This window comes from Pipistrellus kuhlii, unplaced genomic scaffold, assembly GCF_014108245.1.
Source record: "Pipistrellus kuhlii isolate mPipKuh1 unplaced genomic scaffold, mPipKuh1.p scaffold_m20_p_22, whole genome shotgun sequence".
NCBI classification, from domain to species: domain Eukaryota; kingdom Metazoa; phylum Chordata; class Mammalia; order Chiroptera; family Vespertilionidae; genus Pipistrellus; species Pipistrellus kuhlii.
In genome coordinates this window covers 1101371-1124334 of record NW_023425521.1, presented here as the reverse complement: position 1 = coordinate 1124334, position 22964 = coordinate 1101371, and the positions used below count along the sequence as shown (strand labels likewise).

Here is a 22964-nt window from a genome sequence, read left to right as displayed (position 1 = left end):
CCTGCCCAGCTCCAGGCCGGGTCAGCCAGGCTTCCTCCCGGCCATCTGGAACCAGAGCCTGTGCATGTGTTTGGAGGGGGCGGGGGAGTGTCCCCCGGGCCACGTGGGTGGCTGGGAGCCGCGGGCTGTGCTCTGGCCCTTCCTCTGGCTCCCCTGTGGTCACTTTCACTTCTGACATCTGGCCCAGTTCGCAGCTGGCCGGCTTCCTGCGCGGCCACGTTCACGTTCCCACTCCCAGATCGGGGACGGAGGGCTCCCCCTCCTTCCCTGCCCCTCGGAAATTAACTCCCTGGCTACTGCGCGTGTGAACTGGCTGGGTTTCTGTTAAAACTTCCCCCGGTGCTGTGCGTACAGGGGGAAGACGGGCAGAGGCACGGACGGGAACGGAGTTGGAAACGGCACCTGGGTCCTTGGGACACAGCCAACCTCTGCCAGCTTGCAACACGTGCGTCCCCAGAAAGTCACCGCACCGAGCTCCTTTCTTTGCTATTTAATGTTCATCGTTTATGTTTTATGTGTAAGTTTCAGGAGGGCCCGAGAAGTGGTTACACAGGATGCAAGGGGGAGGGGGAGGGGGGTCTGGAGCTCACAGCCCCCGGCTGGGGGGGGGGGGGCCCAAGGGCTTCCATCTCCGCCCAGAGGGAGCGGGGAGGGGCCCCGGAACCACACACATGCTAAACCACACCTGCCTCCCCTCAACCCCTCCCGGCTGCTGGGGAGGAAATAAATACGCTCCCGCTCTGCCCCAGCCCCCGTGCACGGCGAGGGGCCCGCGGTGTGTCCTCCTCCCAGCACAGCCCGAGGGCCAAGGAACGCCGTCCACAGACCACGCTCCCGTCCCCGGCCGGGGGGAGGAGGGGAGGACCCTGGGCGGGGGAGGGGGTGGCTGTCAGTGCACCCCTCTGCTCGGGGCTCCTTCATGCTAAATAGAGGGGGGAACCATTCATTCCAAACATCAAGCAAAAACAGAACAGGCCAGGAGGGGCCTCCGGGCCCCTTCCTGGCACCAAGCGAGGGAAAGAGCTGTCCTTTGCAGAGTCCTCGAGACATTGGACAGACCGTCCAGGGCCCACAGTTTAACTCCGCTCCTTCTTGCTGCATTCCCAGGCTGGTCCAATTGTCTTCGAGCAACCTTCATGGCCCAGCCAAACCCGGGGGGGGGGGGGCAGCATTCCTCCATGTGGGGGCCCGTGGAAGGCAGGCAGGCGCCAGCTCCAGCCTCCGCCGTCCTTGGCCCGCCAAACCCGGGGGCGAGGGGAGACGGCCGAGCAGAGTTCAATTCCCTGTGATGCTTCTCTGGCAGCTGCCCCGGGCAGGATCGGTCCCAGCCCCCGAGAAAGAACTCCCGGAGAAAAGAGTTCTCATCCGCTGTGTGTGTGCGTGTGTGTGCGTGTGTGGGTGTGTGTGTGTGTGTGTGTGTGTGTGTGTGTGTGTGGGTGTGTGTGTGTGTGTGTGTGGTATGTGGGGGGTCCTTAGCCCCTCGCCCTGAGCACGGCCTGTGCTGGCTCTGGGTCTGTGCCGGGATGGAAGGCACCTGTAGGCCGGGCCACACCCCAGATGCCACGCTGACATGCCTGAGGGGGGCAAGAAGGGGGACGGGGCCCCCCTTTCCCCAAACCCCACGCTGACTTGGGTTAGGATGGGTCCGTGGACCAAAGCTTGGGTAAAGCGTCCTGTCTCCCTCAGGATGGAACAGGCCTGGAGACGGTGGAGGGAGGGAGGACCGGGTTTGGCTGCACAACGCTCCCCGGAGGGTCACCTGGCCGCCCTCTCCCAGCCTGTAAGCAGAGCTGAGGCTCGTCCCCCGCCCCTCATTCAGAGGAGGAGGCCAGCTCACCCGCGGCCGCCCCGTTGCTGGGTGGCTGTGGGCCAGCCCAAAGCATTTTCATGGTAGCAGGGAGGGTGGGACTGCATGTCAGTCCCCGCTTCCCGCTCCGACAGGCCCTCGATCCTCTTCATCTTTGGCCAGAGGGGGGTGTGAGGGGCGGAGGGAGGGTGTAGGATGCTCCCTCTTTCCCCAAGTTCACAGTGTAGAGTCCATGGCTCTGGGTCCTCAGTCTCTGAGTCTCTGGGGGCCTGGTCATCACCCCAGCATCACCCCTGGTGTCAGCACCCCCAGCTCTGACACCTGCTCCGGCGGGAGGAGCTGGCCCGCCAGGAAGTGTGGGGAGAAGGAGCAGAAGGCCGGAGGTGGTGAGGGGCGGGGGCAGGGGCAGGGTGGGCAGCAGCAGGGGCACTTCCGGCGCTGCAGAGGGGGTGCGGGAAGAAGCGGTGGGGCCACATGGGGTCACTGGCAGGGCGGTGGCTTAGGGGCCCGGGCTCCACAGCCCTGCCCAGAGGAGCTCAGCTCGGACGCTGGCCCCGGGGCTGGCTGAGCATCGGTCACCGGAAGGCGGGGCGGGGCGCACGGGGGACGCTCACACGGGGGACGTGGCGGTGGACTCGCTGCACAGGCTCTCCACGATGTCGGCTCGCTGGATGCGGCGCAGGGCGGCCAGGAGGGCGTCCAGCGTGGCGCTGTCCTGGGCGGCCCAGCTGGCGAGCAGGGCGCGGACGGGGCAGGCCTCGTGGGTGAAGGAGTCTATGTGCTCCGGCTGGTAGCCCAGCTCGTCCGCCAGGTGCCGCCAGGTGTCCCCCGCCGAGCCGTTGAGCAGCTTCTCCACCTCCTCCCGCTTGGCGGGGGGCAGGCTGCTGTAGAGGTTGCCGTCCCCCTTGAGGGCTGCCGAGACCCAGGGGAGTCAGACACCGCCCGCCAGGCCCTCGTCCCCCACGGGGGCCCCCCCGGCGCCCGGGAAAGACCCGAGAAGGGCTGAGGCAACTCTCCCCCCTCCAACCCCCACCCCCACCCCCACCCGGGGCCTACAGGCAGAGGGATGGCCAAGACGGGGTCCTGGATCGGAGGGGGAGTGGGGGGTGCAAGCTGTGGAGGTCTGGGGGATGCTCCACCCCCTCACCCCTCCTCGTCCGCCCGCAATTAATCAAGGCGGAGGAGGAGACAAGACTTCTCAGTCCCAGACTCCGCTGTGGCCAGTGTCCTGGAGCCGGGCTGTGGGCCACTAATTAGGGGACATAATTAACTGCTTGTTCCCCAGAAGTCCGGGGCAGGAGGCTAATTGCAGCCACTTGGGGGAGTCATTAGCCCTAGGGGGGACAATTAGCTTGATGAGTCTGGATGCTCCAGTTTGTCAAAGCCTCCGTTTCTCTGGGAAAAGGACCTCCCCCACCCTTTCCCTCACCCCTGCGCTCCATCCTTCCACCCAGCGGCGGTCCTTCCTGGAGTCCAAGGGCCCCTGCCCGGCCTCCTCGCTCACCCTGGCCCGCGGCCGTCTGCGTGTGGGGCTGCTGGTCGTGCAGGCTCTGGCTGTCCACGGAGATGCCGCTGTCGCTGTGCAGTTTCTCTCCCTCGGGCGGGGGCGTCTGGTTCACCGGCCGGCTGTTGGCTCCTTGCTTGTTCTGCTTGCAGCTGTTCCACCTGGAGCCAGACAGGCCCAGCCTCAGCGGGAGACGGGGGGGGGGGGGGGGGGCACCCTGGCCATGTGGCTAAGGCATCGGCTGTGTGAGCCAGGGGCACAGTGGGCACCCAACTATCACCCCCCACGGTGCCTGAGGTTCCCCTTTCTCTGCACAGCGGCCTGGCCCGCACGGAAAGCACCGTGAGGGCAGAGGGCACCCAGGGCTCGGTGCACACGGCGAGGGTTCAATAAATGTTCCTGGAATGAATGGCGCATCAATAAATGACTTCCCAGAGTTCCACCCTCCCTATCTCCTCTTGTAAAATATCGCACGTGTGTGCAGGACACATGTAGTACAGGGACTTCCTCCGCTGTTATAACCACTAAAAAAAGGCTGCAAACAAACCAAATGTCCATCAATAGGCAACTGGTTAAATGAAGTATGGCCCATCCACATTATTGAGGGAGGGGTTAGAAATGATCAGATTGCTGAAACCGGTTTGGCTCAGTGGATAGAGCGTCAGTCTGCGGACTGAAAGGTCCCGGGTTCGATTCCGGTCAAGGGCATGTACATTGGTTGCGGGCATGTCCCCGGTAGAGGGTGTGCAAGAGGCAGCTGGTTGATGTTTCTCTCTCATCAACGTTTCTAGCTCTCTATATCTCTCCCTTCCTCTCTGTAAAAAATCAATAAAATATATTTTTTTTAAAAAGAAAAGAAATGATCAGATGACCTGTGTGTCCCAAGGAAAGCTCGCCTGAGGGAGATGGGTGAAAAAGTAAGTTGTAGAATATATACCGTGTTTCCCCTAAAATAAGACATCCTCCGAAAATAAGACCTAGCGCAAGGAAAGATAAGACATCCCCTGAAAATAAGACCTAGCGCAACTTTGGGAGAAAAAATTAATATAAGACACTGTCTTATTTTCAGGGAAACAGGGTACTAGTAATATATATATATATATATATATATATATATATATATATATATATATATATACCTGCACATTTTGTCCAACTAAAACGTTTTATGCGCATGTGTTTATAAATGCACAGAAAGTAGTTGGAAGGGACTCAGACAGATTCCGATGATGAGAGGGGCAGAATTTGAGGAGATAAAAAGGAGCTTTTGCTTTTGGCTTTACGAGTCATTACTCTTGTTTGCGTTTCCCCAAACAGGCCTATATAGTCCTTTGATGTTTTGTTTCTCTTTAGGAATGGAAAATGCACTTAAATATTTAAAATGCCTCCTGGGAGCCCTGGATTTCTGGATGTGGATGTGTCGGCCTCCCTAGTGTGAGCTGGGAAGGAAGACACGCACACACGCATGCACGTGTGGGTACCCATGGGGGCCCAGTGGGGTTCAGGGAATGAGGACAGAGGCAGTTGGCAGAGCCCAGCCTTCTGTGAGCCACTCAGCTCGGGCTGAGTGAGAGAGGGGGGCGCGGGGGCGTGGGTGATGCTGACCCCAGGAGGGACAGGGACAGCCCCCTCCCTGCCCGCTGACGGTGAGTGAGGACCAGCTGGCTTTGGGGTTGGGTTAGAAGAGTGTGCGCATTTTCAGGTCAAGGTCACGGTAAAGCCCACCTGGAGAGCGAAGGTCCCTCTCTCCGCCCCTCCCCCTCACCTCTTGAAGGCGATGTAGGCCACGAGGCCCACCACCACGGCGGCCAGGATGGAGCAGTAGACGGGGATGAGGTTGTCGCTGGAGCCCCGGGTCACCACGGGCTGGGAGCTGCCCATCACCGTAGTCACCACGTCTGCCACGGTGCTGGCCACCGGGTCTTGGTCCGGAGGACCCTCGGGCTCCTGGGTGCTGGGGGCGGTGCTGTCCGAGCCCTCTGGGGGCGTGGCCCGGGTGGCCCAGCGGCTAGGGATCTCTGCGAGGGACGGCCACAGGACTGAGCGCCCATCCCCCTCAGCCCTTCCCTTCGTGAGCTGAGTCCCGAGTCCCCGGCCCACTCCAGGGCCTCGTGTGTCCCGCTCTTACCCATGTGGGTGGAGAGCAGGGGCCTGGGAGTCAGGAGACCTAGGTCCCGTCCGTTTCCCCGTCCACAGAACGGGGACATTAAGAGAGATGGTCTCTGAGCTCCCTTCCAGCCGGAGGTGGCCGAGGTTCTAGAAATCGATTCTGCCTCCCCTGGGGGCCCAGAGCCTGGCACACAGAGAGCGTCAGCCCAGGAAGTCACTCCGGGGATGTTGTAACCGCTCTGGCCGGAGGTCGCCCCAATGCCCCAGTCACCCCTGTCCTACGGAAGGATGAGGGTACTTGGGTAGTGCCCCCCACAACCCCCTCCGCAGAGCTGGCAGTCTCTGTTGTCTTAGCTCTAGGCTTGGGCAGGGCGGGGATGCCATACAAGCTTGCTGCCAGCCAGTCCTTGGGCAGCGGCTGGCCGTCTCCTCCCTGCGAGGCCCTTGCACCCTCTGATCCTGCCGCCGGGAGGAGCACCAACAGCGGGAACCCTCCCCGGCAGCAGGCAGGCTGCTGGTGGAGAGGAAAGTGGGGGCTGCCCAGCACCTCGGGGGAAGGAGGCCGTGCCCCACCACCCACCTAGGCCTTCTTGTGCCAGCTGGGGATTGCCAGCCTCTCTGGCAGGGGACCCAGGCAGCTCCTGGAGCCAGTGGCTGGGATTTTCCACTCTGTCACCGGCTGGGGGCAGTTCCCGGGGGGCGGGGGTGGGCTCTGGCCTGCCCGGGGCTGCCTGCGTGGGCATCGCCGCTTCCCCCATCCGTCTTCACCTCCCGATCCCCAGGCAGGGGGGACGCGGACGGGACGTACCGCCGGGCGGATGGGGAGGGCGTACGGGACATACGGACAGGCGGATGGGGAGGGCGTACGGGACATACGGACAGGCGGATGGGGAGGGCGGACGGGACATACTGACGGGCGGATGGGGAGGGTACGGGACATACTGACGGGCGGATGGGAAGGCGGACGGGACACACCGACGGGCGGATGGGGAAGGCACCTTGCCCTTCGGTTTGGCCTCTCCGGCTCCCAGTTTGCCCACCCAAGTTGGAGCCAGAGCTGCCCAATGGTCTGTGGGCCTCCCGGCTGCAGACTAGGTGCTTCAAAGAGCCTTGTTTTCAGCACCTTCTGAGGGGTGAGGCCCCCAGATGGGGATCTGGAACCCATTTGGCTGGCCCTGGGGAGGGGGCTGCCATCTGCTGCCCTGTTCCCCCACCTCAGGCCTGGGAGGGAGGGGGCAGAAGGGGGAGGAGACGTAGCCCTGTCTTTCATGCCCCCAAAGAGGGCATTTGAAGGGGGGCGGGGAGGGGCTCCTCTTGCCCAGCTAGGGACCTGGCAGGGCAGCCTGAGCCCTGGGAGCACCCCAACTCGGAAGCCGAAGGTGGGGCGAAGCGGACCATGGCCGAGACCGGCGCAGAGGGAAGGGCTGCGAGCGGGTGGCGAGGGACAGAGCAGGCTGAGGACAGAGCTGTCCCGGGCATCTCCCCACATTCTCCAATACCCCCTGATGGCGGGGGGATGAGATCCAGATGTGGCCCTGTCCACTGGCATTCCAGCCCCCGAGCCCTGGCAGGTCCTGACAGCCGTTTCCGGAATGGGAGCTGCCAGACTCGGGGTGGAAAGAGGGACCAGGTTATCCCTCCTAAACCCAGCTTTCCCCGAGGCAATGAGGGGGGCTCCGGCCCGAGGGAGGGTGAGTCACCGCGCTGACACCTGAAATGTATATGCGAGAAGGTACAATGCCGAGGGGAAGGGGCAACCTAACAATCAAATTCCGTTTCCTGAGGGGTCCCTCTGTCCCAGGCCCACACTTAACCCTTCCAAGGCCAGAGTAGAGGGGCAGAGGGTACACACAGCTCCCGGGGGTACCCTCCTCCTTCAGGGCGGCTGGGAAAGTGGGGTGCGATCTGGGAGGGATCTACGAATGCCCCCAAAGAGGCAGAGCCCCCCCCCCCCCCAGCCACCCCCTTTCTTTGCTGTAACCGCGCCCCTGACTAAGTGCGCCACCAGCCGGCCTGGACTTGCCCAGGGAGCTGTGCTGGCGCCTGCCTGTTGCCAGCAGCTGAACCGCCCGCCCTGCCCGCGCCTGGCGCCACTCGCCTGTCTCCTGGCCCAGGGCAATCGCCACCGGAACCACCGAGCTCTGTACCCCCATCCTTCCCCCACTCCCAGCCCAAAGCAGGAAGCTTCACACACACTGAACAGCCCCTCCGCCTGAGCCAGAGGTCATGAGGGGAGGGGGGGGTGGGGAGGTTGTGTGGGAGCCCAGGTGCAGGCTCCCCACAAGGGGGACTACCTCCCCCAAATGACTGGGGACCCCCTGAAGGCAGAGGCTGTGCTGCCGCCACCGGAATGAGGGCTTTCCTGGGAAGTGACTCCCTCATGGGACGAGGCCAAGGCTGTCTCCCCCATCACACCTGGGGTCCCCTAAGGAGGCGCTGCACTGCCTGCTGGGACTGAGGGATCCTGAGGGCCGGGGCAGTAGCTCCGTGGGCCCCCAGCCACAGGGTGATGGAGAGAAAGTAAAGCCTCCCCGCCTCTCCCTGCAGTGGAAAAGCCGCCATCTCCCCAGACACGTCACCAACCAGAGACCCAGGCCGTCTGCTCTCACTGCCACATGCGTCCTCCTCCAGCCCAGGAGCCACCCCACTCCTCCGGGCCTGGGCCTGGCTCAGGGGGCACACCCATCTCCCACCCCTCCCATCCTCCCCTGGGGCGGGCGGGCGGGGGGCTGAGGCCTCTCATCCTGGGGCTCCTGCCACGCCCCCTCCACCCTGAAGTCCCACCCCCACCGCATCCTTAGTGTCCCCGGGGCCAACTTCGTCCTCAATAAACAAAACATGCCTGCAGACCCCCTCACGCCCACCCCGATCTCACAGGTGGAAGCAGTCAGGCCACCTTCCCTAACCCACACACGGCCCAGAGCGGAGCCTGGGGTCCAGGACGGAGTGGCCTCTCTAACGAATCTCCCTCAGGGAGCAAGGGCCGGTAGATTCTATCCTAGGTCCCAGCACCACGGCCACCGGGGCCCAGACCAGCCTCCCTGCGGAGGGGCCCGGCTCCTGGGTCCTGGCGGCCCTCTTCCGGCTCAGGAAGCCGGCTCCATGCCCTGGTCACAGCGGCCACTTCCCAGCTGCTTCTCTGCCACCTGCCCCATGCCTGCTGCCGGCCTGGGAGGAGGAGGAGGAGGAGGAGGAGGAGGAGGAGGAGGAGAAGGAGGAGGAGGAGGAGGGGAGGAGAAGGAGGAGGAGGAGGAGGAGGAGGAGGAGGAGGAGGAAAGGAGGAGGAGGAGGGGAGAGGAGGAGGAAGAGGGGGAGGAGGGGAGGGAGAAGGAGGGGAGGGGAAGGGGGGAAGAGGAGGAGGGGGGGGAGGAGGGAGGGGGGGGGAGGAGGAGAGAAGAGGAGGAGGGGAGGAGGAGAAAGAGGAGGAGGAGGGGGAGGAGGAGGAGGAGGAGGAGGAGGAGGGGGAAGAGGAGGGGGAGGAGGAGGAGGAGGAGGAGGAGGAGGAGGAGGAGAAAGAGGAGGAGGAGGGGGGAGGAGGAGGAGGAGGAGGAGGAAAGAGGAGGAGGAGGAGGAGAGGAGGGGGGGAGGAGGAGGAGGAGGAGGGGGAAGAGAGGGGGGAGGAGGAAGAGGAGGGGAAGAGGGGGGGAGGAGGAGGGGAGGAGGAGGAAGAGGGAGGAGGAGGAGGGGGAGGGGAGGAGGAGGAGGAAGAGGGAGGAGGAGGAGGGGGAGGAGGAGGAGGAGGGGAAGGGGAGGAGGAGGAAGAGGGAGGAGGAGGAGGAGGAGGAGGGGGAGGAGGAGAGGAGGAGGAGGGGGGAGGAGGGAGGAGAGAGAAGAAGGAAGAAGAGGAGGAGGAGGAGGGGGAAGGGGAGGAGGAGGGGGAGGGAGAGGAGGAGGAAGAGGGAGGAGGAGGAGGAGGAGGAGGAGGGGGAGGAGGAGGGGGAGGAGGAGGAGGAGGAGGAGGGGGGAGGAGGGAGAGGAGGAGAAGGAAGAAGAGGAGGAGGAGGAGGAGGAGAAAGAGGAGGAGGAGGGGGAGGAGAGGAGAGGAGGGAAGAGGGAGGAGGAGGAGGAGGAGGAGGAGGAGGGGGAGGAGGAGGGGGAGGAGGAGGAGGAGGGGGAGGAGGGAGAGGAGGAGAAGGAAGAAGAGGAGGAGGAGGAGGAGGAGAAAAAGGAGGAGGAGGAGGGGGAGGGAGAAGAGGGGGAGGAGGAGAGGGGAGGAGGGGAGGAGGAGGAGGGGAAGGATGGCTTTCCAACGCTCAGCTCAAAGGAGGGAGAGGGAGAGGGGCCCTTGGGTGAGAAGGATGGGGAGCCACCCCTCTAGCAGGTCTCTGCAGGTGGTTCCTGCTCACGCCAGGCCTGGCCCTCCCGGCCCCCAGGGGGCGCCCCCCAGCCAGCGGCGGCCCTGTAGCCGGGACCGGCCCGCGGCGCGCTCACCCTCGCACTCGGCGTCCGCCCAGCGCGTGCACTCGCGCAGCTGGCGCTCGGTGTCCTCGCACACGGTGCAGGGCAGGCACGGGTCCACGTGGTTGGCCTCGTCGGAGTAGGTGCCGTCGGGGCACTCCTCGCACACGGTGTTCTGCTTGTCCTGGCAGGAGAACACGAGGCCCCAGCCCGCCTCGCACACGCGGCACGCCTCGCAGCGGCCCGTGCCCTCGTCCTGGTAGTAGCCGTAGGCGCAGCGGCACACGGCGTCGTCCGCCTCCACGCAGGGCGCCGACATGCTCTGCAGCCCCACGCACTCCGTGCACGGCTTGCAGGGCTCCGTGGCGCTCACCACGTCCGAGAACGTCACGCCTGCGGGCAGAGGGCCCAGAGGTCAGTCGCCTGCCTTTAGGGCAGCTGGAATGCAAGGGCTGCAGGTCCTCGCTCCTCGTCCCGTCGTTCCTCTCTCTCCCCCTCTTCCCCCCCGCCCCCCAGCCTCTGCCAGGGCGCGGACTCCCTGGCTCAGCCTCGCCCCCTGGTGGGTTCCCACCCTCTCTCCCCTCGGGGCCCTGATCCCATGTCTGGGAAAGCTTAGGAGGAAGGGGACCAGGAGGGCTGCTCCAGGCGGGGAAGCCATGGCCCGGGGGCTGGGCAGGGTCACCACACGGTAAATTACAGGTAAATTGTGCAAGTAAATTACTTGGCAAATTCTCTTAGAGAGTTTCCCAGCAAGATTAAGGAGTAATTTATAGGTGGTTCCCACCCGGCTCGCCCCGCAGGCCAGCGCTGGATTGCGAACCCGGCCCAGGCCGGGGCCACCCCGGTGGAGCCTCCTGCCTCAGCTGCCCTTCCACAGGTGGGGGGGGGGCGGTCAGGTGTGGCCCGGATGGGAGTCCCTAGGGTTGGACAGCTTAAGTTTCCACCCACGGAGCTCCCCCATGCTGCCAAAGGGCTTGGCTCTGGAGGGCAGGGATGGGAATCCTGGCAAGCAAGTTCAGGTGCAGCAGGAGGGACTGGAGCTGGGAAGAAAGGAGGACTGGCCTTTGTCGTCCTCTGCCCTTTCCAAGGGCACAGAGGACAGATGTCCAGGCTCACAATAATGGGGGGAGGGGTGCCAGGTCTCCCCCTTCTTGTGCAGAGAAGAGGAGGCCCAGGGCAGAGTCTCTGCACCCCTTCCAGCCCAGGCTGGAGAGCTCGTGCCCATCCGAACCCCGGAGGATGCCTCCTTGCTCCCCGGGGAGGAAGAGCAGGGCGTCAGCAACCCGAGAACCCGGGCAGGTCTGCTCAGGTGTGGAAGCAGAAGCAGAAGCAGAAGCAGAGAGAGCGTCAGACCCCACTGAAGGGAAACCAAGGCCTGTGTGGGGTCTGATCACAACCTTCTCTAAAGGCACAAAAGGCAGCCTGGAGCACTTGGTGGGAGGGGGTGGGGGTGGGAATGAGGGGGGGTAAAGAAGCAAAGAAGAAAGCCAGATCAAAACGCGGGGCGGGGGGTTGGGGGGGAGGGGAGATGAGAACAGAGTCAGTTCTGGCAGAGGGACCCCTGGATTTCTCTTCCTAGGCATCAGGCAGATCTGGATTCAAAACTGCTTCCATCACTTTTCAGCTGTGTGACTCTGGGTGCTTTACTTAACCTCTCTGAGCGTTTTTCTTTCTCTGTAAAACAGGGAACAAGACCTCCACGCACAGGCGGGGGTGAGGAGTAAGTGGGATTCCACTGTAAAGCGCCTGACGCTCCGCAGCGATCTATAAAGGCCGGGCCCCGGTGGGCAGTGATGAGCATGGTGAGCTTCAGCAGCAGGGACAGTCAGACAGCAGAAAGGCCTTCAGAGGCCATCGGCCGAGGCAGGACTTGCTTCCAGTTTAAATAAACAAGAGGCTCCTATCTGGGGGGCATGTGGTGGGGGCCAGGGAGGGGTACAGCCCCCCGAAGGGAAAGGGAGGGCCTGGCTCATGGGAAAATACAGCAAACGAGCCTCACACTCCTGGGAAAGGGTTTTAAGGGGTGGGAAAAATGTGGTCTTTTTGGCAGAGAATGAAGGCCGGGGCTTAATGGGCTTCCCTGTGGAAACGTTTTGAGGATAGAAAGTCCGCTGGGGTCTCCATTCCATAAAGCGGGCTTGTAAAGGCAGCCTGTTAACGCAGCTGCTGAGAGAGGGGGGAGGAGGAAAAGGGGGGGGGGAGGAGGGAGGACAGGAGGAAATGGGAGGGAGGATCCCTGCCACCCCCTCTGAGTGTGCTCCCCTCCCGATCCTCAGAACCGCCCTCCCTGGTTCCTCTACCCCACCCTTCGCTTTCTCGGAAGATGAGTGGGGGCCTCTCCTGGGAGACTTGGGGTCCAGGGAGGAGAGTCTGGGAAATGGGAGAGGTAATCCTGGGAGCTTTCGGGATAGGCAATCGTTGGCCAACCCTTCCCTGGGATGGAAGCCCTGTTAGGCCAGGGCCAGGGCCGGTGGCCAGATGACAGAACACTGCAGGATGTCCAGTCTCCCCACCCAGTCCCAGGCATCCCTCTGCTGGGGCTGGGCTTGCAGGATTCGTAAGCACAGGGAGGAAAACAGTACAAGGCGTTGTGGTTGTCTGAAGGATGGAGAGGTGTGCAGATGTGTTTTTTTGTTTGTTTTGAAATCTATTTTTATCGATTTCAGGAAAGAAGGGAGAGGGAGAGATAGAAACATCAATGGTAAGAATCATTGATGGGCTGCCTCCTGCACGCCCCACACTGGGGATCGAGCCCAGCACCCAGGCAGGTGTCCTGTCTGGGAATCGAACAGGGACCTGCTGGTTCAGTTCTACGCTCACCCACTGAGCCAGGCCGGCTGGGCACGCAGGAGTTGGTAGAGGTGGTGGGGAGGCAGCCAGAGGTAAGACGAGGCTGGCAGGTGGGCTCAGAGGTCCCAGTGCTGTACCTGGTTCCCAGCCTGATATGGAATCATCTGAGTATGAGCGCCAGAGGCCCTCGGGATGGGCCGTGCGGCAAGAGAAAGGCGGTCTGACCTGACGGCAGGGTCAGCAGCAGAGCACGGAGCCCATGGACTGAAGGCAGCAACGGAGGCCGGGGCATCCGCAGGGCTGAGACCTCGGACCCCACAGCACACAGATTCCAGACCCCGTGGCCTCCCTCACCCAATAGGAAGACGGGATTCTCCCCGCTCCCCGAGGAAATCTCAGGTAGGAATGGCCACAGCGCCCCTCTCCCCACTAGGAGCACATCCCTCCAGCATCCCACCCCCTCCCCTGCTGCCTGGGGAAAGCTCTTCATCCTCAGTCAGAGCCGGGGAGCAGCTGGCCTGGGAGGAGGGGCAGCCACACCCTCCCAGGATCCCCCAAGGTCAGTCCGCAGGGCAGCCAGCATTTGATCCTCCGCCCCTCCCCCAAGAACACTGGGGTAAGTGGCAGCCATTGATTTTGCAGCGCCGATGATATTTTTAGCTCGTCTACGCGTCAGCTACTCCTCCCACCTGGCCACTCTCTTCTGCCAGGCTTCTCTGCGCGGGGGCTGGGAAGGGGCTCCCCCCTGGGGTCCCCCCCCCCCCCCGTGAGGTCCCCTCCTTCCTCTGCATACCTCTCTCATCCATTCTCACCTTCCCCTTCCTGCCTCCTATCCTGCGGCAGACCCATGCCTGATGCCCATGCTGTTGTGGGCAGGAGACCCTGCCCTGAGGCAGAGGACTTGTAAGTCCTTCCATTCCTGTCCGCTCTCCCCACCTGCCCGGTACTCACTGTCCAGGCAGGGCTCACACACGGTCTGGTTGGCCCCACACGGCTGGGCCACGCCCTCTCCCAGGTTGCAGGCTCTGCAGCACTCGCCGCCGTGGGTGTACAGGCCGGTGAGGCACGCCTCCTGGGCACCTCCGAAGGACACCTGGGTGGGGGGAGAGCAGCAGGTCAGACCGGCGGCGAGGGAAAGGAGAGGGGGTATCGTCTGAGGCATCCAACGCCCCTCCCCAGAGCCCTCTATTGGAACCACCTGGGCCCGGGTGAGCTCACCAGGGAGGTATGAGGCACATCAAAGCTGGCCGGAAGGCGGGCAGCGGGGGGCACCGCACCCCTGCAGGCTGCTGGGGGCGGGGTTGGGGTGAGGTCAGAGCCTCCCAGGCTGACCCCGGCACAATTCATCTCGGGGTCACAGCAGCTCTTGGCACCTCAAGGACACACACCCCCAAAGCTGGCCGGAAGGCGGGCAGCAGGGGGCACCGCACCCCTGCAGGCTGCTGGGGGCGGGGTTGGGGTGAGGTCAGAGCCTCCCAGGCTAACCCTGGCACAATTCATCTCGGGGTCACAGCAGCTCTTGGCACCTCAAGGACACACACCCCACGGAGGAGGCGGCTGAGGCCCAGGGGAGGGCCTTCAGGTGGCAGCTCCCACAGGGCGTTCAGCCAAGGAGGCAACCGGCCACTGAAATGTGGTCCAAATGCTACTCGCTGAGCTGCACACCTGCAGGCGGCATCTGCCAGGGGGGGAGCCTTTTCCTAAGGAAGGCTGGCGGGGCCCTCCCTGCCCCGTCCTCCATTCTGCCATCCGGCACCTTCTCTGTCCGGCAGGAGGCATCTGTGCCCAAGAGCAGGAGGCCGAGGGGTGGGGTCTGGGTTCACATCCTGGTTCTGCCTTGGGAGCTCCGACCTGCGCGGCTCTCCCTCTCCGAGTCCCCATCCCTCTGCAGGGGCAGCGATGGCAGCCGCTCGGGGCCGGGCCAGAGAGTGGCGCCAAGATGTGAGGAGGGGTCGCCTGCTATCAATGATGAGGAAGTGGCGGCTGTCATCGCCGGCAGCCAGCGCCACGCGGGTTTGATTTCCAGTCGCCCGCCCGCCCCGCTCCCCGCCCCCCTGCAGCCAGCGGGACCGGCTCTGCAGCCGGGGAAAGGGGAGCCGGATTCCTGCCGCCCAGGCATCTTTGCTCGTGGATGGAACGATTTAGCACCAGAGTCCCCGGAGGGAGGGGCTGCTGGCAGCTTGCTTTATATTTCTGTTCCTTAAAAAAAAAAAAAAATACTTCGTGTCTAATAAAACTCCCAAGCCGGTCTCCCCGGCCCCAGACCTCGCAGCTCCCCCTGGATATGGACAGGAAGTGCGGGCTCTCAGGTCGTGGGAGCAGAGGGAGCCCTCAAGGTCCTTTCGGACATTTCTCCGCTTTCTCACTGACCAGGTCATAGCCAAGATCACCCCCCTCCTGACCCTAACCGGTTTGGCTCAGTGGATAGAGCGTCGGCCTGCGGACTGAAGGGTCTCAAGTTCGATTCCAGTCAAGGGCGTGTACCTTGGTTGCAGGCACATCCCCAGTAGGGGGTGTGCAGGAGGCAGCTGATCGATGTTTCTCTCTCATAGGTGTATCTAACTCTCTATCCCTCTCCCTTCCTCTCTGTTACACACACACACACACACACACACAAAACAAAACAAAACACTCCCCTCCCCCCAGTCCTTTAAGATACCCTGAGATCTCACCAGGGTTAGGTGGAGGCTGGGGCGTGGACAGATGGGATGGGTCTAGGAGGCACCTGTGGTCCTCCAGAGACCAGCAGGGAGGGTGCTGGCAGCACAGGAGGGCGACCTCGGGTGTCGCCACCCTCTCCTCCCAGGTGGCAGGGACACAGCCCCGGGAACATCTGCAGACCAGAAGTCTTGGGGGCAGGGGGAGCCCCAGATACAGGCTTTCCCCAGGAGGCACGTGAGATTATAGAAGAGTCTGTTTGGATTTCTTTTCATCCTTTCGGCTCCGTTTAAATATTACTTCCTCAAGGAAGTGGGCCAGTGTCCCCCCTCCCCCGCCCCCCGCCCCCCGATCAGGCGGGCCTGCGCATTCTCCCTGTGGACTACTGGTGTCAGCTCTGACACTTCCCACGATCCCCCACTAGACTGTCAACTCCCTGAGGGCCGGGCCGGGTCCCAGAGCCTGACAGGGACCCTGGCACTGCACAGGGACCTCACTGAACTAGAGGCGGGATGGCTTCTGGATGGCCGAGTTTCCCGACAGCGAAAGCACTGCCGCTCCCATCACCCCATGGTTTCCGTGTTCCCCAGAATGGCCGCACCTTTCCCGGACTGGAACGTATCTCCATGGTCTCCCCAGGACTCAGTGTTCACACCAGTGATCATTCCGGGCTGCCGTGCAGGGAAGCCCTGGTGTTCTTTATCCCAAATTACTACCACATGACTGTCTCTTTCAGTTCTCCTGTCAGCTTGTTATTGTAAAATGCCCTTTCTGCCCTGACCGGTTTGGCTGAGTGGATAAGAGCGTCGGCCTGCGGACTGAAGGGTCCCAGGTTCGATTCCGGTCAAGGGCATGTACCTTGGTTGCGGGCCCATCCCCAGTAGGGGGTGTGCAGGAGGCAGCTGATCGATGTTTCTCTCTCATGGATATTTCTAACTTGCTAGCCCTCTCCCTTCCATTTTGTAAAAATATCAATAAAATATATTTAAAAATATAAAAAAGTACCTTTTCTGTCTCCTCCCTTCCTGCCGAGATATCAGTGGGCAACTCTTGCTGCTACCAGAGTGTGACCTGCGTGGCCCCTCCCGCACCATCCTACCCTCCTAGGTCTGGGGTCTGAGGAATATGGGGTCTGAGGAACCGTGGCAGTAGCCTTGGCAGGCAGGTGTCTGAAATGAGTGTCAGGAGGCTAACCGGGAGGGATAGTTCTCGGAGTAGACAGTGTGAGCTAGCTGCACTGCCTTCGTCCTCAGCGGCCTCTGTGGCTCCGTATCCCTGCTCATCGCTTAGCGCTAGGCGACCTGGGGCCAGTCTTGGATTTCTCTGTGCCTCAGTGTCTTCTGCATTAGGTCATTGTGATCAGGCCTGCCGCACAGGGTTGCTGGAAGCATGACATGAATAAGATGTTCGTACGCTTGGGGAACTCTCTTTTCCAAGATCTTTCTTCTTTTTATTTCTTCATTGGCAAGTGATTTTATTTATTTTTAATTACATTTATTGGGACAGCAGTGGTTAATAAGATCCTATAGGTTTCTTTAAAAAAATTTTTTAATTGATTTCAGAGAGGGAGAAGGAGAGAGAGATAGAACCATTAATGGTTAGAGAGAATCATTGATTGGCTGCCCCCAGCACACCCCTGACTGGAGATCGAGCCCGTACCAGGATTGGAACTGTGACCTCCAGCATTCAACCACTGAGCCATGCCGCCTGGGTAAGATCATACAGGTTTTAAGTGTATGTGTCTATGATACGCCATCTGTATATTGCACAATAGTCATCAAAGGGGCAGCCCACAACCAAGATACATCTCCTTTTTGTCCGAGCTGCTCTTCCTGCCCTTTCTCCTCTCCCAAGTCTTGCATTTGGAATTGAGTCCATGTAATTAGTGACCATGTATTTCCCGTTCTTGTTTTCTGTTCCCTATTTCAAAACAGCCTAGATCTGCTCCTTACTAGTACATTATTTTGAGTAAATTCTCAATCTTTCCGAGCCTCAGAGCTTCCCTCTTCCCCACCCCCACCCCCGGTCACACTGGGCACTAGTATCTGCTGCTCGGAGTTGCTGTGAAAATGAAATGAAATCATTTATGCAAATCTGCCTGGTGGACAGTAGGAGTTAATTAACTGTCAGGTATCAGAGAAGCATCTTGTCTTGGGGAGAGCAAGCTGCTGAGCCTGGGTGGGAGGTGGTGGGAGGGGAGCATTACCCACCCCCCAAAAGAGGAAACCACCTAAGAATCGGGGGCAAGTCTTCGCTACCAGGGAGTCTGAGGGCGGCATGGGGGCCAAAGGAGAATGGGTAATTGCTCTTCTTAAAGTTAAGTAATTCAACAACTATGCACTGAGCATTGAAATAAGAGTTTCCGAGGAGACATGGTCCCTGATTCTGTGGGGAACCACAGTCCCAGGGGAGAGAAGAAATGTTACCCAAACAGCGACCCTAGAAGCCAAGATGCTGAGGGGGAAAGACTTGAGGGATTGCCTTCATCTCCTCTCTGACAGATGGGGAAACTGAGGCCCACAGAGTGCCCTGCTACGTGGCATGATGCTTGGCCCCAGCCACACCTTCTGTTGGTTCAAGCCAGGGCAATCTTGGGAAGCCGGGAGGGATGACTAGGATCCAGGCTAATTGTTCCAAAATGACCAATTTACCAAAATGATAGATGCAGTTGCCTGAAATTTACATTATTACATTTATTCATTTCCCGTCTGGATGATTTCATCCCATTAAAAAAAATGTTTGCAATCTTCTTTTTATTTATTTTGTTTTTTCCATTTCAAGGCTTTCAAGAAACTGAAAGGTGGAAGTACTCTCAGATAAACTGATTTAAGAATCTAGAAAATGGCCCAGCCAGTTTGGCGCAATGGATAGAGCGCAGGTTAGCAGACTGGAGGGTCCCAAGTTCGATTTGGGCCAAGGGCACATGCCCGGGTTGTGGGCTCGATCCCCAGTAGGGGGCGTGCAGGAGCAGCTGATCATGGTTCTCTTATCATTGATGTTTCTCTTTATTCCTCTCCCTTCCTCTCTGAAATCAATAAAGAAATATATATATTTTAAAATAATCTAAAAAGTGTGTTTTAATTGGACAAAATTGAAAACACACCAGAAATAGTTGGAAAAATGGACTACGAACACTTCAGTGTTGAATCCGTTCACAACAGCTTCAGCAAAGGGTTCTTCAGCCAGCCATGGGCTTGAAGAGTTTTCAAATATGGGGAGGGGCCCTAACCGGTTTGGCTCAGTGGATAGCGCGTCAGTCTGGGGACTGAAGGGTTTGATTCTGGTCAAGGGCATGTACCTTGGTTGGGGGGCACATCCCCAGTAGGGGGTGTGCAGGAGGCAGCTGATCGATGTTTCTAACTCTCTATCCCTTTTCCTTCCTCTCTGTAAAAAATCAATTAAAAATATATTCAAGTATGGGGAGAGTCTTTTGAGCTCGCTGCAACCCGCGGGGGGCGGGGGGTGGGAGAGGGGCACGATCTCCCCTCCCCTTTGGATAGAGCTGAGTTTGGGTCGGGGAGCAGAGCATTTTCCTGAGGAGGATGCTGCGTGGGCACAGGACACCGATGCAACCTCCAGGGCTAGTCGTGATTCGGTGCCACTCACGCCCTCCGGGATCCAGAGGGGGGAGGGGCTGGCATAGGGAGGACAGAGGGAGCTCCAAGCCACGCCTCCTCCTCGGTTCCACAGCCTCCGCCGCTAACTAACCCGGAGCCTGGTTTCGTGCCTGGAAGTCTGGGAGGCTCAGCCCCATCCACTGCAAAACGGGCATAACTAGGTTTACGCTGATGGGGCCTTAGGAGGGTCAAACAATGCCAGAGATATTACCCGGGCAGTGCGTGGCATATAGTAGGCTTTCAACCAATTTTATTATTTCCTCTCCTCCCCACCCCACCCCGCCTCCCCAGGGAAGAGTCTATGCCGGTGAGCGGGCCGGGATGGTACAGCGGGTGGGAACCTCTTCTCCCCGGCCCCGCCCGGCCGCCCGCGTCCTCCTGTTCGCTGCCCTCGCTGCCTCCCTATCAGGCGCATTAGGGGCGGCGGCTCCGGTTACAGACGCCTGGATGACAAATGCCTCCATTACCGCCCGGACCCGCCGGGACGCGCTCCGGTTTCAGCGCTGCCTGGCCCCGCAGGAGCCCGGGGCGCGGAGCCGCCCGCGGAGCCGCGGCCGCCGGAGGCCGGACCAGCCCCAGGCCCTCCACGCCCAGCTCTCCGCCTCCTTCCTCCGGGGACACTCCCTCCGGTGCGCCCCTCCGGGATCCACCTGCTACCGTCCCCCCAGTTCCCCTCGCGCCCCCCTCCCGGGGAGAAGCCCCGCGGCGTTTGTCGGCAGGGGCCCCCGCCCACGCCCACACCCTCGGACGCAGCCACAGGTACCCACCGAAGAAGGTCTCTGTCCCCCAGCCTGACTCCCGCCGCTGGCCCGGCTCGGGATGGGGTCCGCCCGCCCCGCCGCCGAGAATCCAGCTCCCCCCGCGCCCCCCGGGCGCCGGCTGCCCCTCCGAAGGTACGGGCGGCGCAGGCTGGGGGTCAGGGCGCCGGCACAACCCGCGGGTGGGACCCTAGCCAAGTGGCTTAAACTCCCAGAGCCCCCGTCTCCGTGTCGGCAGAAGGGGGACGTGGGGCGCGATGCCCAGAGGAGGGGTGAAGAGGTCAGGAAGAGGGAGGATACCTCCTCCAGGGCCAAACCTCCCGGGGCGCCCCGCTCCTGGCCGCGCACCCGTCACCCATTCTGAGTGTTTTGTCTGAACTACCGGGCGGACTTGGGTGCCTAAGAGGACCCGCAGCCCTTCGCCCCCACGGAATCCGGGGCGTCCGGCACCTCTGTCTCATTCAGTGCTCGGCGTCTTCACCCCAAAGTCGGGCCGCCCGGGCCGGGCGCAATCCCCAGCCGCCCGGGCGCTGAGCAGAGGGACCCGCGGGCGCGGCGCTCCGGCCGCTTAACTTAATGGAGGGCGGGGGGGGGGGGGGGGTGCGCAGCCCCAGCGGCGCCCACAGCTGCGGAGGGCGCACCCCTCGCCCCGCAGCGCCCCCTGGGGGCCGCCTCCGCCTGCGCGACCCCAGGCTGCGCGCTGCCGGGACCTTCCCTCCCGGCGCCCGGCGCTCTGCTCTGCACCCGAGACGGGGCGGCCGCTCCATCCCTCCCCGCCTGCCGCGCTCCTTCAAACCCGGGGCGAAGCGCTCCTTCAAACCCGTGGCCGGGGAGAGGGTCCGTCCCGGCGAGGTGGGCGCTCCCTCCCCAGCCTCCGGCCCCCGCGCCGTCACCCGCCCGGGCGAGGCCGCGAGAGAGCGCGCGACGGGAGCGGGCACCGTCCCCTCCTCGGCTCCTCTCCACCACGCCACGGCCCCTCCGCGGACCCGCAGGGTCCGGACCCCCTTAGGGGCCGCTCTCCCTCTTCCGTCCTCCTTCCTTTTACTCCCATCTCCCTCTCTCCCTCGCCGCCGTCCCTTTCTGCCCTACCTAGCCCACTTCTCTCTCTTCCACCGACGACCCCCACCCCCCGGAGCGATGCCTCCCGCGCCCCTCCCCCCCATTGTCTGGCCAGTCCTCATTGTCCGCTGCCCGGTGGGTCCCCTCGGTCGTTCCGCTTCCTCCCCATTGTTCCAGCCCCTCCTCGCATCCCTAGTCCCCGTGGCGGCATCCCTCGTCCTTCTCCAGCCTGGGTTCTGTCCCAGACCCCCCAGAAGACAAAATGCTGGGAGGGGGTGCGGGGAGAGTCGCCTTGAGGTGCTGGCATTCAAGCGCCCTCCCCCAAAGAGCCCCGGGCTCTGGGAACCGCGGGACACTCCTCGGAGACCCTCCCAGCGCCTCGCACCACCCGCCCCGGTACCCGAGCTCCCGCATCCATCCGGGCGCGCCTCCGCCCCGGACCTCCGGGTCTCCTCTGCGCCCTGAGGACCCGGACGCGCCTCCGTGGGCCCGGGCATCGGAGCTCCCCTCCCGCCCTCCATCCCAGCATCGGGGAGCCCAGCGCTCGGTTCTGTGTTCCCTCGGGGAAACCCGGACCCCCAGGGCTCCGGTCCCGGGAAGGAGAGCGGGCTCCCCGCCGGCGGCACTCACCCCCAGCAGCAGCAGCAGCAGGCGCGGCCGGTCCATGGCGCAGCCGGCGGCACCTGCCCCCATCGTCCGCCTCCCGCGGCCGCGCCGGCTTCCAGTCAGTCCGCCCTGCGCGCTGCGGACCGAGAGGGCTCGCCGCGCTCCGCACCCGCCCCCCGGCGCTGGCGGAGGCTCCGCTCCCTCTGGCTGCGGGCGGGAGGGGCCGGAGAAGCCAGTGCGGCGGCCCCGCCTCCGCCCCGCCCCGCCCGCCCGCCCCCGGAACCGTGCCCGCCTGCTCGCCGCCTCCGGGAGGGGAGCGCAGGGGAGGAGAGGGTGTGCGGCGAGCTGCGGCCGGTTCCCATCTCCCTGGCCTTCAGAGCCGCGGCACCCGGAGCGCCAGCCCGCCCGCCCGAGGGCACGTCTGTCCGGATACTGTGCGCCCTGGGCCAGGGCGGCTCCCGTTCCCCTCCGGCTGCGCCCACCCGGGGACTCACTGTCTTACCCATCTTCCTCTGCCCTCCATCCCCAGCGTCTGGCTCCAGCTTCTTCCTGGTGTGCTGCTCTCTGCCCAGCCTTCCTGGTGTGATGCCCCCTGCCCGCCCTGCCCTTCCTCCCTCTGCCCCTTCCCAGTGCAAAGGCCTGCGGGAGGGGAAGGGAAGAGTAGCAGGTGGCTACCTGAATGACCCGGAGGGGGGGCATTCCAGGGGAGTCCATCCCGAAATCATTCTCAAATGATGGGTTTGAAGGGATCACACGTGTGCACACATGACACAGGAAGAGACAGTCTCAAGCTCACATACATCTACTTATGTACCACATATGCCCAGACCATCCTCATGCACTCATGTAGACCTGCACGTCCTACATATGTGTGTGCACCTCCACACTCACGCACACACACACACACACACTCATTGCACGTGTGGTCATAACAAACACGCATGCTCACCTACATACTCACACAGTCATGTGTGCATGTACAGTCACCTTCACACAAGCCCCCTGTGTATAGTCTCTTGCACAAATTCACACACACACACACACACACTTACATCCATATACAAACACACAAGTGTATCTCAGCCATATACCTGTACTAGGCCAAAGGTGTCCATTAGCTGATGGCTGTGGTTTCTTGTTGGAACACCTGGTGCACAGTACATGCTCAGTAAAGCCAGTAGAAGAGAATAAATGGAAAAGCAGTCGGAGGCACTCACATCCAAGTACACATCCATGTGCTGTGTTATCATCCCACACTCACTGTGTCCCAGAAGCCTTGACAGGTCCAAGTCATAGGCTCAGCAACCCAGGGAACGTGCCCGCATCTATTGATGGGAAGTCCCCCACCACCACCTTGATGCTCGCCTTTGCCCATCCCCACCCCCACTTTCTTGATCCCCAGATATGAAGACCCAGTAGCATGTGAAGGGGGCATGTCTACAAAGTCCATGCCAGCGCCTTGATCTTGAGCATCTGTGTTTGTGTGTGGGTGTAAGTGTGTGTGTGTGTGTGTGTGTGTGTGTGTGTGTGTACCTCAGTTTTGGCTTCGGGGGAAAAAATATTGCTAATCTCCCATGATACTGGAAGGAAGGAGAGATCAGTGCACTTGTGAAGAGGACATGCTGGCAGTTGGTAGGTGATTTCCCAGATCAGCTGCA

General features: G+C 61.9%; 1 protein-coding gene across 1 annotated transcript; it reads right to left on the bottom strand.

The window, feature by feature from the left end:
- Positions 1-477: 477 nt before the first annotated feature.
- On the bottom strand, positions 478-21511 carry NGFR (nerve growth factor receptor). Its single transcript, XM_036451377.2, has 6 exons — positions 21331-21511; positions 13560-13701; positions 9852-10211; positions 5077-5329; positions 3312-3472; positions 478-2719 (listed from the first exon to the last, which is right to left on the bottom strand). Exons 1-6 carry the CDS (start codon positions 21391-21393, stop codon positions 2418-2420), a joined length of 1281 nt encoding a protein of 426 aa, XP_036307270.1. The 5' UTR covers positions 21394-21511; the 3' UTR covers positions 478-2417.
- Between the last annotated feature and the right edge of the window lie 1453 nt (positions 21512-22964).

Coding starts and splice junctions, on each gene's coding strand:
- NGFR (XM_036451377.2), bottom strand. CDS start 21,393: ATGGGGGCAGGTGCCGCCGGCTGCGCCATGGACCGGCCGCGCCTGCTG. Junction 10,212..13,559: donor GTGTGAGCCCTGCCTGGACA/GTGAGTACCGGG, acceptor CTCTGCCCGCAG/GCGTGACGTTCTCGGACGTG. Junction 5,330..9,851: donor GGCGGACGCCGAGTGCGAGG/GTGAGCGCGCCG, acceptor CGTCCCTCGCAG/AGATCCCTAGCCGCTGGGCC.